The sequence below is a fragment of the Dermacentor albipictus genome, chromosome 1 (genome assembly GCF_038994185.2).
Source record: "Dermacentor albipictus isolate Rhodes 1998 colony chromosome 1, USDA_Dalb.pri_finalv2, whole genome shotgun sequence".
In the NCBI taxonomy this organism is placed as follows: Eukaryota; Metazoa; Arthropoda; class Arachnida; order Ixodida; family Ixodidae; genus Dermacentor; species Dermacentor albipictus.
In genome coordinates, this window is record NC_091821.1 from 74,603,293 (window position 1) to 74,619,065 (window position 15,773).

The 15,773-nt window shown below is 45.6% G+C and overlaps 1 protein-coding gene across 2 annotated transcripts in view; it reads left to right on the plus strand.

Moving 5' to 3' along the window:
• The window catches only part of LOC135903964 (nose resistant to fluoxetine protein 6-like), a 124,771-nt gene extending 110,573 nt beyond the window's left edge, over positions 1–14,198 (plus strand). For both annotated transcript variants that reach the window (XM_065434477.1, XM_065434478.2), the window contains 2 exons: positions 6,256–6,398; positions 11,012–14,198. In XM_065434477.1, coding sequence (XP_065290549.1) covers positions 6,256–6,398; positions 11,012–11,380 — 512 coding nt within the window. In that variant the 3' untranslated portion in view covers positions 11,381–14,198. The remainder of the gene's footprint in view (positions 1–6,255; positions 6,399–11,011) is intronic.
• Positions 14,199–15,773: the final 1,575 nt, after the last annotated feature.

The following is a 15,773-nucleotide window of genomic DNA, read 5'->3' on the forward strand; positions in this document are numbered from 1 at the left end:
CACACATTGCAGACCCTTGCGGCCCTATTTCGGTGGGTGCGAAAGACAAAAATTTTCGTGCACTTCGACTTAGGTGCGCGTTAAAGCATTCCAGGTGATGATAACTTGGAGCGCTCCACTCATAACCCAATGTGCAGTTTTGGAACGTTAAACATGAGAATTAAATTTAATTCTTCGAGCAAACTTGTTGGTCACGGAAGCAACATTTTCCAACATGACAGCGGCCCTATGTCCGGAGCACATATTTCGTTGCTCAGTTCTCTCTCTCTCTTTCTTTCTTTCTTATCTTTCGATTAGTTTTTTTTTTTTAAGGAACAACACTAGGCAACGCTTACTTTAAAATAGAAGACATTGAATATTTTCTACTCGAAATATAGGAGCACAACACTATTCCTTGCTCTGCCTCTTCTGTGCAGAAAAGGCTGTGCGCAGTACCTAAGCGCTGTTTATTTAACAATGTCTTCGGCAGAACGGTTGACCGCTAGCGGAAGAACGAAGTGTATACTAGTTTAGGAGGAAGCTTTAGCTCGAGTACTCCTATCTAAATACATGTAAAAAGAGAATTCGTTTTTCTCGGCAACCACTGCACCAAATTTGACGAGGTTTGTTGCATTTAAAAGAAAAGCTTAAAATCTAGTGACTGTTTCGAATTTTCGATTTATGTCGTCAATCCCTTAATAAAAATTGACAAATATCAAAAATTTTCAAAAAACGATACTATCCAGTTTACAACTCTGTAACTCAGCAAAAAAAAACAGATAATTCAATTCTCTGAATTTCATCTAATAGTGCATCTAAAGCGGACAAAATTGACATGTTACACATGAATCTCAAAACATTTACTAATATGCAAATACCGCTTTTGTAGAACCATTGTAAACAACCTAAAAAATTCACGTAAGATGTAAAATGACATATCGGATTTGTCCGCTTCCGGTGAAATAAGGGATGCCGTTTACAGAACCGCGATATCGGTTCTTGATGCAGAGCTATGAATTTGTAAACTTCGTGCTTCTATTTTTTAAAACTTTTGTATTTTTGAAAATTTTTGTAACAAAATTCAGGACCTAAATCGAAAATCCGCTTCCAACAGTCACTAGAATTTAAATTTCTGTTTCAAATGCAATAAATTTCATTAAAACTGGTCCAGGGTTTATCTCAGAAAGACGTTTTTGCGTTTTACATGCATTTAAATAGGCCGCGTGGGAGTTGGGCCCGAACTAAAGCTTTCTCTTAAGGATAGATCTGAAGCAGCGTAGAGTTACGACGGCTCCGTTCAAACAATGTAGCTCTCTAAATCCGTGCACACATTTGACGTACGGTCTTGCGTGCATCGAGAAAAGAATGAGGCGGATTTCATATCGGTCATGTGCCTCGTGCTTGCAAAACTGTTGACCTCTGTGTTTGGCGGAAAGATCACAGTAGCTGGGGATCCATAAAATATGTTGGTTCACTTTTGCGTGCACTAAGGTACGCATGGTAGACATTACTGAAGGGGTTGAAAGTAGTGCACTAAGGCACGCTTGTATTTGTTCATAGCTGATGGGCGTTCTTTTCTCATTTATGACCTGTGTTCGTGTCCAAAAATAATTTCACTACATTATTTTTTGTCGGATTTCTTAACGTTGTTTCGTTTAGTCTCTGCTCGTCCGTTGAGGTGTCCACCAGTGTGCGAGACAGTTACCGCGGTTTTCCTCTTTTTATAGCCACTTCGACTCTCCGTTGAACACATCAGCCAGACGAGGCAACCGAGACTGATCTGGGCCGCTATTTTGTAGCGATGCCTTATGCCTTATTCTATGCTATTCTTATCATCCACCACACACGGCCGTCCGATCCCGCTGATAATGTAGGCAGACCGTCGCTCTGACCACTGGCCAAGCGCGAACAGCGTGACAAAGCACAGAATCTGAAAAGGCATCGCTACAAAATACCAGCCCTGTCTGGCCTCGCGACACGTCTAGCCGGTGTGTTTCATCCAGATGTGAGGAAGGGAAACAGTGCTGGCTTTCCTATAGATCATGTGGTGGATTTAAAAAAAGAGAAAAAAAAACCAGAAAGAACTTAATTGGCACAACCGTCATACGAATTTTTCATTTGTCAAGGGACAGCCTCGTCTTGCTGTGTCGCACTGTGAGAACATCACGCGCTTAAGGCCTAAAGTGATTTACCGTGAGAATGCCTGTGTATACAGGGTTACGAAAAGCCGGGGGCGAGCGTCGGGCGTCACTCAAGAGTGAAAGTTTACAGGAAGCGCAGGCTCCTGCTGGAACTACGGAGAATGCTGAACGCCATTTTTTATTATTTTTTTTCTTCGTCTGCGCGAGCTTGTGCCCATTTGCACGAATAAAACGACTTCGCGGGTCGTTAACCCGAAGCTGAGCACTTCGAAACGCCTCTATCGCGAATAATGACGTCACACGAATAATGACGTCCTCGGCGCGAGACTCGAAATTGCAATACTTCGAACGACGGTCGCCGCGCAGTCGTTTTGCGTCCCTAATTACTTCAGGTTATTTGCCTTTTAACCTGCCAGCGAAGCGCCTTACGTCAATGGCGTTTTTTTTTTTTTTCATGGCGAGGCACCGTTGCGCCATGTATTCACGAAAGGTAATTGACACGCACGCTTGCCCCATAAATAAATAGGGGCCCATAATTGCCGCCCTTCATTGAGAAGCGCGAAGTGTCTTATTGATAGTGAAAAGGACCCCACTTGGCCACTATTTATCGCACTAAAAAGGGGAAGCTTTCCTAAACATCTAAGAAGGATAATAGAGCCGGCTCGCCAAAGTATATGTGCAGTGACGAAGTGGAGCCCTTCTGATTACTTTATCGATCGATAAACTTTGGCTCTTAAACGCTAGCCTTAAAGTAAGGCTACAACATCGCCTGAGCACCGTTTAATAAAAAAAAAGTACGCGGGAGTTCTCGCACGGCAGGCTCTGTGGGGGTGGGTGGCGAACTCGTGGCCAGAACCCCGTTTAACTACCGCGAAGGATGTGTTGACGACAACTGAAAGCATGCGTACAGAAAGTGCGGCACGCTGTCTACACACACATGGTTAAAACAGCAACGTTTACTCAGTGCTACAGCATTCTGCCAGTCCTCTGTGCTCCGCAATACTAGGAACACAGGTATCTTCAATATATATATATATATATATATATATATATATATATATATATATATATATATATATATATACACACACATGTGTGTGTGTGTGTGTGTGTGTGTGTTCAGGAAAACCTTGTAAGTCAACTTAAGCAATAATATAAACGTTAGAAAACTGGCTCAGGAAGAACAATATGAAGCTAAGCAATAAACAGATTTCATAAAAGATAAAACACATTGGTAGATAGTTCGTTATATGACAAAGGAAATCGTTATCAAAAAAAAAGTGGAGCTTTGGCCAGCCTTTCTGATGCATCTTATCCCTGTTTATAACATTTATACTCCAGTGTGCTACTCCATTAGTCAGCCCCATTCTTGATGTTCGACCATATTGAATGAGTTCACTCAATGGCAGCAGCTGGATTATGTTGTCGGAAGAGCCCTGTTACGTGGGCATTGCGTGAACTGAAAGTAATAATTTTAAGTACCTGATTTTGAATGTACTGCAGTGAAGTAATATCAGAATGACACATTAAACTCCAGGTTTCTGTACAGTAGTTGGAGTAGTATTTAAAAAAAGAATTAGCTTCACCTTTAACGCGAAGTAGTGACGCAATAGCTGGCGAAATAGAATGCTCAATAAGCCTTACACTTTCTCGCTCAGTGTTTTGTTCGCGTGAACATTCGCAGGTGCGTGCGAGCAATCTCCTTTCAAGAAGTGAAAGTGTGAGTCGTATTGGTTTGTGGAACTTGTGCCTCCCGGTGTGAAACGGAAAGACTCGGTTTTTCTTCCTCATCTTACCTATAGGGGAGGCCAACTGATCTCCACTAAAGCGACCATTTGGCTTCCTACTGCTGGATTCGTTCGGCTTGTCTCAAAACTATTACTTGGGCGGCCCCATTAAAAAACATCGGGCTATCATTGAAGAAAACAGGGCGACGTCAGTGCTAGAGAGAGAGAGAGAGAGAAATAACGTTTCATAGTCCCAAAAAAACCAAGGCTCCACTCCGGGCCCCCTGGCCCAGCATCTTTGAAGTGCTGCACGAGAAGCGCCTACCATAGTATTTCCAACTCACGTCAGCGCCGTCCAGTAAACGTGAGCAGAAACCGAGCACTAGAAGACTAATGAAGACAAATAAGACGCTCTCGATCGCCGTCATTAAACAGAAGAAAGTTTAATTTAGCCCCGACTCCGACACCGGCTAGGTGACGTGCTAGAACACGACGGCGCGGGCGCCAGCTCTATTCAGGACACCGATGTTGAGTCGGCGTTAGCTAATCATGATAGCCGCTGGCGCGATCGCACTCGATAGATTTAGTATCCGCAACTGCTGTGGCGTCGGCAGAGTGACTGAGTGGTAGAATTCTGGAGTGCCGCAATCTCTTGGTCGTAAGTTTGAATCCTCGTGGCACAACGCTAATTTTTGTTTCTTTGTAATATTCTCGCAAATAATTTTGGGGTTCTAGTAATGAGACCTGTGAACATATAAAGTACCAGGGGAGTGAGCCCATAACAGCTTTCGCTGTAAAATGGAGCCACATGTTTGGAATTAATTTGCGATGTTCAGCAGTTATCTGAGATCCCCTTCCCTCAAATAACTTGCATTACTGCGGGCACATCACGTTATTTCTGTGTTTTTCTTTTATTGAGCGCGCGTGCATGCACGCGCTAATTATGTTGGCCACTTGCATTTAGATTTTCTCCAACGACAGTCCTATTCTGAATGCGCAGTTCCATGTGTGCGTGAACGGTTCCTTATTTCACATCTGTCCTTTTTTTTTTCTCCTCATATTTTGTGCCCTTTCCTGTTCCGCCACCTCAGAGAAGCTAACTATAGACATATACTTAGATTAAGGTATACCTGTCTTTCCTTTCTTACTTACTCCTTTCTCTCTCAGATATCGCTGATGGTAAACAACTTTTTTTTTGTGGCGTAAAGGTAGTCAATCTGTGACTTTGGCAATTACCTCAAAATAGCAGACCTTAATATTACATTTCGTTATTATGGGTTCCTTCCTTTCCTTGTGTGTTGTCGTTATTCGAGCTGTGTTGTATTTAGTCCGACCAACCAACTCTCCTAAGTTTTTATAGGTGAATTTGCTTTCCCCCTCTCTCCCGTTCTCAAGCACTGTTCGACACAAGGACATCTGCTACTGCAAAAACGTCAAATGTTTATGCGCCAAAGAAAGAAAGAGGAAGGAGGAAAGACAGGGTGGTCATTAAAGGCCGAAAGTGACGATATTCGGTAGTGGCAAGCGAATGCCGACCAGTCACAACACCGATGAGCACGAAACCGTGCACGTACGTGAACCGTGAACTGGGAACATCGAAACCGTGAATAACTTACGCCAGCAAGACACATAAAATTAGCTTTTCGAAACGGAGGTGTTCTAAGCACGCTGCAGTTCTCGGCTTCTCGAAATCAACTGGACTCCTTGATTTACTCTACGATGTAGCGTTACAAGCGTCTAAGTGAGCGCACACATTGTTATTGCACATTACCTGCCGTTCACAAGGAATCTATCAATTCCTTTGTTCTCGTGCATTGAAAGCTGCTCTCTCTATGTTGGAGCATGACCAGTCTAAGCAGTTTCTGCACAGAGAAGGGGGCGATCTACCCATCACTTCTATTCTGTAGTATCTGCTTGTCAGTAAAACCGTGTCTCTCTGCACGTTAGTGTACGTGAAGCTGCTCTTAAGACGACTTATTCTCATATGTACACTTTATTTTTCCAATAGTGCTGTATGTCTGTGCGTTTTTCGAAGTTTTGTTACGAGACAAAGCTGGGACTGTATGAATGTGCTAACATCATAACATCTCTTACGTATCGGCTTATTACTTGAAAGAAATGTAGGTCCCTCTCTCTTCCTCTGATGAAAAAGAACTAGAACTACTTGCGCACTTTATTTACCCTTTTTAGCTAAGTATGCGGTAGATTTCGGCCTTATAACGTTGTCTTCTTCCTATCTTACTATGTTTGTCTTATTATTGTCAATTTTATATGAAAAGGAGTAACCGTCACCATTACAGGGTGACTAAATATCTTTTCTTTATTTTAATTTCGGTGAAAAAACAAAAAGACATAACAACGAGCTCACCAAAGTGCGCTTCTCGACCTTGTACTCGCGTCCTGCGCAGGCTTCCTGGACTCCCTGTTATCATGGCCGCCGTTCAACGCACTCGGTAACCTGGCCTTCATGGCATACCTGATGCATCCGCTGGTCATCCTGTACCACTCCAGCAGGACCAGGGACCTCATCTATTATAGTCAGTACGAGAAGGTATGCAATCTCCGACCTGCGTGAACATGTCGTTTTCAACCTGCTGTTTCAAATTGAGCCATCTCCTCAATAGAATAAATTACTTTAAAAAGCAGCTACCTATGCAAAGCATATTTGATATTCTTGTGTCCTGGAAGTTTTCATTCTTTAAATTGGTCGGGGGAGGGCGATTGCGATATCCAGCTCTGACTTCTTTGCATATCATATGATGGTGTCTGTTTTATTTATTTGTTTAGTTCTGACTTTGAGGAGATTGTGCGTGAAAAATCTTCCCGCAGGAGGGTCCATAGATTGCTGGAAATAACTGGTGGGACTGATAACTTGTCCGTCGGACGGCACGCAGTTCTACATCGCACCTTTCGCTGTGGTGGTAACAGACCCAGAAGTGATTCATTGTGTGACTGACGTCCGACATAAACACTGACCTGGAGCTCGATTGATTTGAAGAGTTTCGCCTGCCCACTTTGATAACATTGTATGCTTAATATAAGAACGCACTCCACACAACTTCACTCTATTAGCGAGGCTAGGGGTGCGAATGAAGCGCACAATAAGGCTTTTATTTACTGACGGTTCTTGAATAATTTTCATCTTTACTTTTCCATACTATCTTTTACGTCAACACTAGTTTGACGACTGCGACTTTGTTCCAATACTCGCCGTAAACGGCTACATTGGCACCTAAGCAGACAGCGGCAATCCTGAGTGTCGTTCCAGTTCTGGCAAGTCCGCAAAAAAAAACGGATGTTTGATTTCTGAACCAAACTAGCTTATCGCAAAACCTGAGGCCGCTGTGTACCATCTGCGAGTACGTGGCAATTAAATGTGTTTTACCTATGCAAGCTGAGTACATTTAGCGAGAATGAGCCGGACGGCAAGAAAATATTTAGCGTAGAAGAAACGTGACAGCGCCCACCATCGACACAAGAACATAAACTTTCAGACGCCACAAAACTCTCACTCGACAGCATGTGCGTCTCAGAGAGATAGTTGACGAAAACGGGTGCAAGACCCACAGATAAATATTTACTTTAAAATGGCAAAAAAAGCCTAAGAAATGCATTTGGTTAATTAAAGGAATTGGCACTTGATCGGGTATGTTAGTTGCAATTTGAACATTCAGTTAGCGTTTGTTCTTTCGTTGCGTAATTCCGCAGAGAACAGAGCCGACAACCACCATATACACAGAGGTATAGTATTGATGGCTAAACGTATACGCCGCCTCGATGTATGTGCTCTGTTCTGTGTGGAGCCATGTCGGGCGAGAACGTAGTTTTCGTGAAACAGAAGCCTGTGGGATACATCGAGAAAAATGCATATGTGGTAAACGACAGCTTCGCGAATGCAGGGCCGAAGTAAAAAAAGAACGATGCAGGATGCTTGGCTGTCCAAACAAGGTGACGGCTGCGCACAAGAAAACGTGTTAACTCTTTAATACATGCCTGATGTAAGCTATGTAAGCTTACATGATGTAAGCTACACACACACAGGCACACACATGCACACACACACGCACGCACGCGCGCACACACACACACACACACGCACACACACACACACACGCGCGCGCACACGCACACACACACACACACACACACACGCACACGCACGCACGCACGCACACACGCACGCACGCACACACACGAACACACGCACACACACGAACACGAACACGAACACACACACACAAAATAAAAAAATAAAACGGCGTCGAGAACATGTCCTTTGCCTAGCTTTTTCATATCGACGCGAAGTGGCGTCAAGTTGCAGAGAAGAGTTCCACATGTGTTTCATCACTTGAACTTTAAGCTACCGTATTAGACATTACCGTAGATTGTCTCCAATGCTGGCCAGAATAAAATCACACCTTGAGCAGCGCAAACGGAAGAAAATGTTGATTTTAATTGATGTTTATTTTAACCAGTGGAGTCATACTGACTTTACTGCGCGATAAAGTGCATTTTGTTGCTCTTTGTTCTTGTTTTTATTTCTTGTGGGGGAAGGGGGCGGCGGGTGGGATTGCGAACTCTGTTTGAGTGGTGTACGATGTGGCATGAATATGCCTATCCGTGTCTGACCAATGCGTGGATAGCCGTAGTTCTGCCCTTAAATGTAATCATGAAAAAAGAAAAAAACACACTGAAGAGACGCGCACACGATTTTCCACTTAGCTGGATTCTTCAGCATTGGCGAGCTGACGCATATCTTCAACACTAGGCGACGCAGGCTCACTTTAAATGTGCAGTAACACCCGGAGTCCATGCATGCCTGAGGATTTCCTTTCTAATTGTACAGAAATGAAGGACCGTCGTTTTTACTTCCGTGGTGACTCATTTGAAAGGCAAAGTGCCATGTAGTGTTTGAGGGTCAACGTCACGCTCACTGCTAGCATCTATGGAGTTATGTATGAGGATAAACAAGAAGGCTAGAGATTAGCACCCATGAATTTTACTCAGTCGAACGTGTGACCTGTCAAATTTTGCCACATTACGTACACGCAAAGGTTTTAGAAATAACTGCTGCAAAACTGAGGTGTAAGTAGGCAATGACCAAATATAGCATGTACTATAGTTACCATTGTCGGCGCGATTCTGACTGGGGCACACGTCTGCTATTGACGATTTCCTTCACGAACAGAGGAAGATGTATTCTTTTATTTGCTTTAAGCACTGTCTTTCGGGCGCTGTGAATATTTCAACATAAACCACCGCCCATGCCATCCTGCAGCAGCTTGACTACATCATATCCCCATTTCGACTTCGAGCTGCGAGTATACTGCAAGTAATAGTTAGCCATATGGAAAATCACCGCTGTGCACGTGTTTGCTGTTGCCCAGAAACAATCAATCACAAGCAATGTTGCTCTAACAATTAAGGCATTGTGTCTGCAGGGGCTAGACTTGGTTGCTTGGAAAGTTTTGGTATTTTACCGTTACACGTTGTGAATTTCAGCTCAAGCTCAGCGCTCATTGTGGCGGGATCAGCGTTTCATTGTTATCAGTGCCGCGCTCGCTTTGTATTTCCCGCATGTAGCAAATCAAGTGTCCTTGATGCTTAACTGGGGCGTCTATTTCGTGAAGCTTTGTTCTGGCTAACGTGCTTGTTTATTTTGTTTCCCTCAACTTTTCTGCACCTCCCTATAGTGGAATAAATAATCTTACCGGCAAACTGGTCTGCTTTGAGGAAGAGTCGACGAAACGTGAGCCACGTACCCGCGACGCACGACGACTTCGGCTTCGCCACCGTGTTCACGACAGTTTTCCGAGGTAGTTGTAAATTCGCTCTGTCGGGGAACGCGAGTTGTTAAAGGCGCTGAAGGAACCACAGCTCGAGGAAAAAACGTTGCGCCTTTTAGCGCACCGAAGCGTCTCGCTGCTCGGCATGGAATAAAGCAACGAACCGCGTCCGCGCATTCGGCGCGGAATTCACGCCGCTTAAGTGCCGCGCCTCGCCGCTATTCGCAAGCGAAGCCGCGGCGTTTGTCTATCGAGCCGTGCTCGCGTTTGGATATATTTGTATGCGTGTTCCGTGGTTCGATAAACATTCCCACGGTTTTGTTTTGTCCACGAGACCTGACGGGCTATCCTATTTTTTCTCCCTCTTCCTTCGCCCGCTTCATCGTCTTAGTCACGAACCGAACCTGCGCTTTGAGACGCTCTTGTGCGGCGCTGCACGAAGCTACAATCGAGCGGATGGAATCGTTAGACACGACTCTCGAATGCGAATGAACTCAGTATGTACACTATAGTATACACCCAGCTTAAAAAAGGCCAGCATGATTCCTTTATCGACGGATTTGTCGAACTTGCGAATGGAATCCGGAATCAAGTGATTGATAGTTGAACTCCGTTCAAATGGGGTACACACTAAATTCGCAGATATTTTACGCACACTTAGCGGTCTGTTTTCGGCATTTAGCTGGAATTAACTCTTTATGAGTGATTTTCAGTTAATTGCGTGCCTTTATAACTACGAACTTGCAATTCGAAATGTTTTGGCCATGAGCCGCGCCAGTACCAGAAGCATGTCCAACGGGAGCCCATCAGTTCAAATTGGATCGTGTGCAACATAAGGGGCGCTCGCCAAACCTAGCCAATTTATCTTCGTTTGGAGCGGCGATTTGTTCTTGACGCTATCAATGGTCTATTTTAGACGCACTGAGTAACACGCACTACTCTAAATCCACTAGTATACACATACTGTTGATGATCCGGGAAAACCATTTCGTATCGGCTTTGGACCGCCTTTACCGCGCCCCGTGTTAAAATTAAAATTAAATTCCGGAATTTTACGTGCCAAAACTACGATACGATGATGAGGCACGCCGTAGTGGGGGGCTCCGGATTGATTTCGACCACCTAGGGATCATTATAAATTGCCCCCAGTGCCGCGCTTCGTGTGGCCAGCAGTCCTGCTGACGTGCGCTGCGTCAGGAATAGCTGGCTGAGTAAGTGCTCAATGTACCTCTGCTTCTGTTGGTGACAGGAGTGAACGACTAAACGTGAACGGGCCGAGCGAGAGTCTTGTCTCCGCATATAGACCGGCACTTGTCGCGGGCCTCGTAGCATCGTCTCTCGGCCACTTTCAATTTTCCGGCCCGCATGCTTTGCGCAGGTGTACGCCTTCTGCGGCCACTTCCTCGTCACGCTGGTGCTGTCGACGTTCTTCTACGTGGTCGTCGAGATGCCGTTCACCCGGCTGGGAGCGATGCTGCTCCGGACGGCCGTCTTCCGCAAACCGTCGCGGCGCTCGGGCGCTGCCGGCGGCGGCGGCACCGAGAGCGGCGCGGGGGTGCGCAGGCGGCCGGCCTCGACCATCGTGGCCGACATCACTCGCGGCATGGCGCCGCTGGCCTTCATCAAGGCCAGGGCCCACGGCACCGCGAGGCGCAGCGGTTCCGCGCAGGCCGCCGAGCTCAGCGCCGACGGCGGAAGGCCCACCAACGGCCGCTTCCGCAAGACCGGAGACTCGAGCCACCTATGATGAGCACGACGGGGGCCGAGGCACGACGCGCCCTCGTTGTGGCACGACGAACGATCGGCGGTACATCCGGTGGCGCCCTTCTCCGTGGAGGAGTGCGGAACGCGGAGAATGTCGTGTGGTTTGCGGGCCGGATTGCGAAAATGGGGGACATTGGTAAAGCTTTGGCCGTCACGCTCCTACACGTAGCTGACGCGAGAGTCTGCCCTTACGCCGAGTTCAACTCTCAAATTGCTTAAACCATTGGGCTGGTTGTTTTCTGAATGGTAAAAAACAAAAACGAAATGCTCAATTTCCGGGGAAGGGAAGGGGAAATTGACTGCAAATGGAATTAGATGTGAATTCAGTTTCGTGGTAGCGGTGTCTTCGGGATGCAAATGAATGCTAAGTGGTGGCTCATTCTCTACGAGAAATACATCGTGGCAGTTTATCCTTGTCTGTACAGTGATATTTTATTGAAAGTGAAACTGGACACTCCTTCCTATGCAAGGGTATGTGAAATCCAGGTTCTGTCGTATTCATGAAGCTGTTCGTGAGCTTGTTACTAACCGTCATGGCCGTTTCACTGGTAGAAGAGACCGCGAACTAGGGGCGCTATAATGTAAAACTATTCCAAACTTTTCTATTCCAATTCTGCTATCAGCCCTCCACGATTGGTCAAAAACTTTTTTCGACCACCCCCCATTTCACCTGTCTGTCACGCGACGTTACAAAAACCGCAATACCTCCCCATCTGATATGATGTGTGCACACTGATTATGCATGATTTGACAGAAAAAAGAAAAACAGTTATTTCTGATTCGACCCCTTTTCGCCATTAGCCCTCGGCTATTGGTAAAATGTTTTCGGGCTGCATCCACTTCACCTGCCTGTCACGCGACGTCACAAAACCGCACGAACTCACCGCGTCAAAGTGACGTGTACGCGATAAAGACGCATTAATATGCCGAACAAAACTGAATTTTTTTCGGAATAGCCGCAGGCTGCCCCGTTCCGAAAGGAATAAAAGATAGCTGCTGCCGATCGCTGAGACGCTGGCTACTCGCACCTGCCGGAGAGCATGGGTGTATTTGCGTATGATAAAACTTCTTGCGTGACCGTGTAACGTTTTTAAGCACTTTCGACACGTTTACTACCTCATTCTGCCAACTCTTCTTTGCTGAGGGTCAATTTTAGCGTCATTCTTAAGCTTCCGTTGCATGCCGCCGCGATTTTCGACCAGCCACCACAAGCTAAGTAAGGGAAAGCCGACCAATCGCAGACGCCGGCACCACCCTCTTCATCCGGTTATCGGTTTTCAGTGCACTGGCTCTGCCCTAGTGAATCCTTCTCCACTTGAGCGTTCTCCCCACCTCTTGTCAGCCAATTAGATACAACAAGCCGCTCAGTGTAGGCAATGTTATTCGTTTTTCAAGCAAACAAAAGGGACCTCCTATGAACGAGGAGAGCGTTTGATTGGTCTGTTCAGACAACCCTATGGGTGACCACCAGGTGCTTGCGTCGGTGGTTACGCAAATTTGACGTCACGAAATTGGAATAGAAACATATTGGAATAGTTTTACGTTATAGGGCCCAGGTTTTGGTTATGGAGCTCGCCAATGACAAACATTTGTTTACGAAATCAATGCTTTGTGAAGCCGGCGCCACGTAGTCTAAAAAGCTTCGAGAGTCCATGTAGTTTCTATTTTCACTCACACGAATGGTTTAAAGGATCGCATAGAGCGCAGTATTCTTTGTGATCGGCGCCTTAAGCGGCTGATATAGTTGCTCGGCACATGTGAGGGTATACTTGGCTGAGTTAAATTGGGGGTTTCGTCCTATATTCGTTGGTTTCTCGACAGGGTCAAACTGGTCTTCAAACCTCTTGCTGTGGAAGTCTAACTGACCATCTTTTACACAAGCCGTCTTCTGTCGCATATTTCTTCATTCACGATTACAGCCTTTAGAGTGCTTTAGTCCAATTTTACATAAAACATGCGAACTTCATAACACTTCTATAAGTCCGCTGGTGCGGCACGCGTCGTTCCGCCTTGTGACCAGTGCTTTGCGGGTTACTTGCCGCCGATTGCACATACCTTCTGTCTTTAGTGGAAGAAGAGGTGTTACACATTTGTAGTCACCCCTTAGGGCAGCCGTTGTGCGGTCGCCATTTCATCCTAACTTAGCCGAAAGCGGTGCGTGCAGTCAAAAAGCCCCTTGAGGGATTTCAGGGGCTTAATATCACACCGAACATCGCTGTGAGAGATGTTCTGTGCTAGTGTCTTTGGCACTGATTACTACACAGGGTCTGTACGTTATTGACGAATTCGATGAATTCCTATCGTTATCATTTATCTCTGACGAAGTTCTCTTTATTTAGTTCATTGTGTGTTTATCTGGCGTCGTTGCTAGACTGGAACAGTGTGCATGCGGATAATCTCCGATCTTTAGTCTAATGTGTGCCACTTTTACAACGTTGCCGGAGCAATAACATTTCTAGTTAACAACTTTACTAAGCATTATAGATATTTGTGTATAAGATAGCTGCTTCAGTAATAGGCAGGCGCAAAACAAAAAGAAAGCTATATCCGCACAATCATAAGGATGATAAACGTGTGCGCTTCATTAATACAGTAATTAAATATTTCACACCTGTGTAGTGCGTGGTAAAAATGGATTTGACCCTATATTATATAATGCTAGCCATACATGGATACAAGTTTTGAGCTTTTGCAGAATGATGGTGCCGCAGTATTTCCTTTTAGTTCTTTTTTTTTAAATGGGAAGATTTATGTTTGTTTTATGTTTGTGATCTTTCTGTGAATAAATGTTTTGTTCTTTAGCATTGACTCATGTCTTTCTATTTTGCAGTCCCCAGTGGGGATGTGAATTGTGAAATGCGTGAAATGGGTGAAATCTGAATTGGCTTCTGAGTGCAAGTGATGCTGCCAGTGCGTAACAATACCACAGAATTATATTTCAGCCTAGATTTCAGCAACGGTACTATACATTACTGAACGCAGAACGATCAGTGTTGATATGGATTAAGCGCTTCGGGCGTCGTCCTTAAATAGGGCCTGGAGCGCTTTTCGGTGAATAAAAAAAAAACGTAACGGTTCATCTGGCTGTAGCTTTGCTAAACTGTGCGTGGGGTCCATGCAAGTAGTACCAGTGAACCATGTTTTACACCCGGTCAGTCTGACGCCGTAAACGCAACTCCAGAATCATGATTGTTTAGCAGATGAGCTTAAGTTCAACATGCCGCACAGGCACGTTGTAGCCGTTTCAGATTTGTTTCACTTATTCACATGGAAGTGGGGACACGCGGGCGTCAGCTCAAGGACGTAATCACTCCCCCTCGCTAATTCATCTGCAAAGAAAAAAAATATCCACGTGGCTGTTGCTGACTGCCGCAACAGGCACGCTGATTTCATGAGCGACGCGATGTGAGAGCATAGGGAAACTTGTAACTGTGAACAAGATTTTCGGGGAAATAATGGTTCACACCTGTAATTTATAGCCGCCAACGTTTGAGCACAAGGAGAAACGGGGTGTCAATGAAAGCCTTCTGTATCAGACCAGAGATATTAAGCGACAACACTGCGCAATTGTTGGGTTTTTCCATGCATCAAGTAGTATAGCATACTCGTACCTTAAGAAACTTGACTGGTTGTGAGTATAGTCACTTGTGATAAAGCGAATTTCGAGAAGGCCTGCCTGCCTCACCCGTAAGCATATACCCGCTCAAAGCTCGAGAGCGAGCACACTGTTCCTCCAAATTTCCCAACGTCACGCGCAGTGCACTTGGATTGCAAATCCCTGCTACGTTTGCCTTTGATGCGCGCGATGTGCAGGCTCTCTCAACGAGTTCATTTATAGACCGCGCTATACGAGGAGACAGATCGAGAGAGAGATGACGATAGGAGACACCCAGAGGTTACCCGGAGATATCCATCGTTGGCTATACCCTGACCTGGGGAAAGGAAGAACATGTATAGAAAAAATGAGAAAAGTTCAACTTCTCTCAGATAGCGCCAATCAGTATCACCTCAATATTGCCTGGTGTACCTGGCACTTTGTACACCACCGACGAGTGCAACGTGCGACTCGTGTATAGCACGGAGGGCTTTCAGAGTGCCGTTACACGCCTACTCTGGCCAAGGTGAATGACCGCGTAAGACAAAAAGGATCAGTGGCGATGTAGGAGAGACGATATGCGACGGATGCGACATGCGCGTGCATGCAGAATTACACATTTCCTTTTACTTTTTGTTGTAGTGGTTTGTAGTTGTCTTGCTATGGGGGCAGTATGTAGGCTTCGGTGGTTATACTGACGCGCGCCTGGTCGACTTCTCAGCCTATACTACCGCTAACCCTCCTCCTCCTCCTCCTCCTCCTTTACAAGTCGAGGAATGGT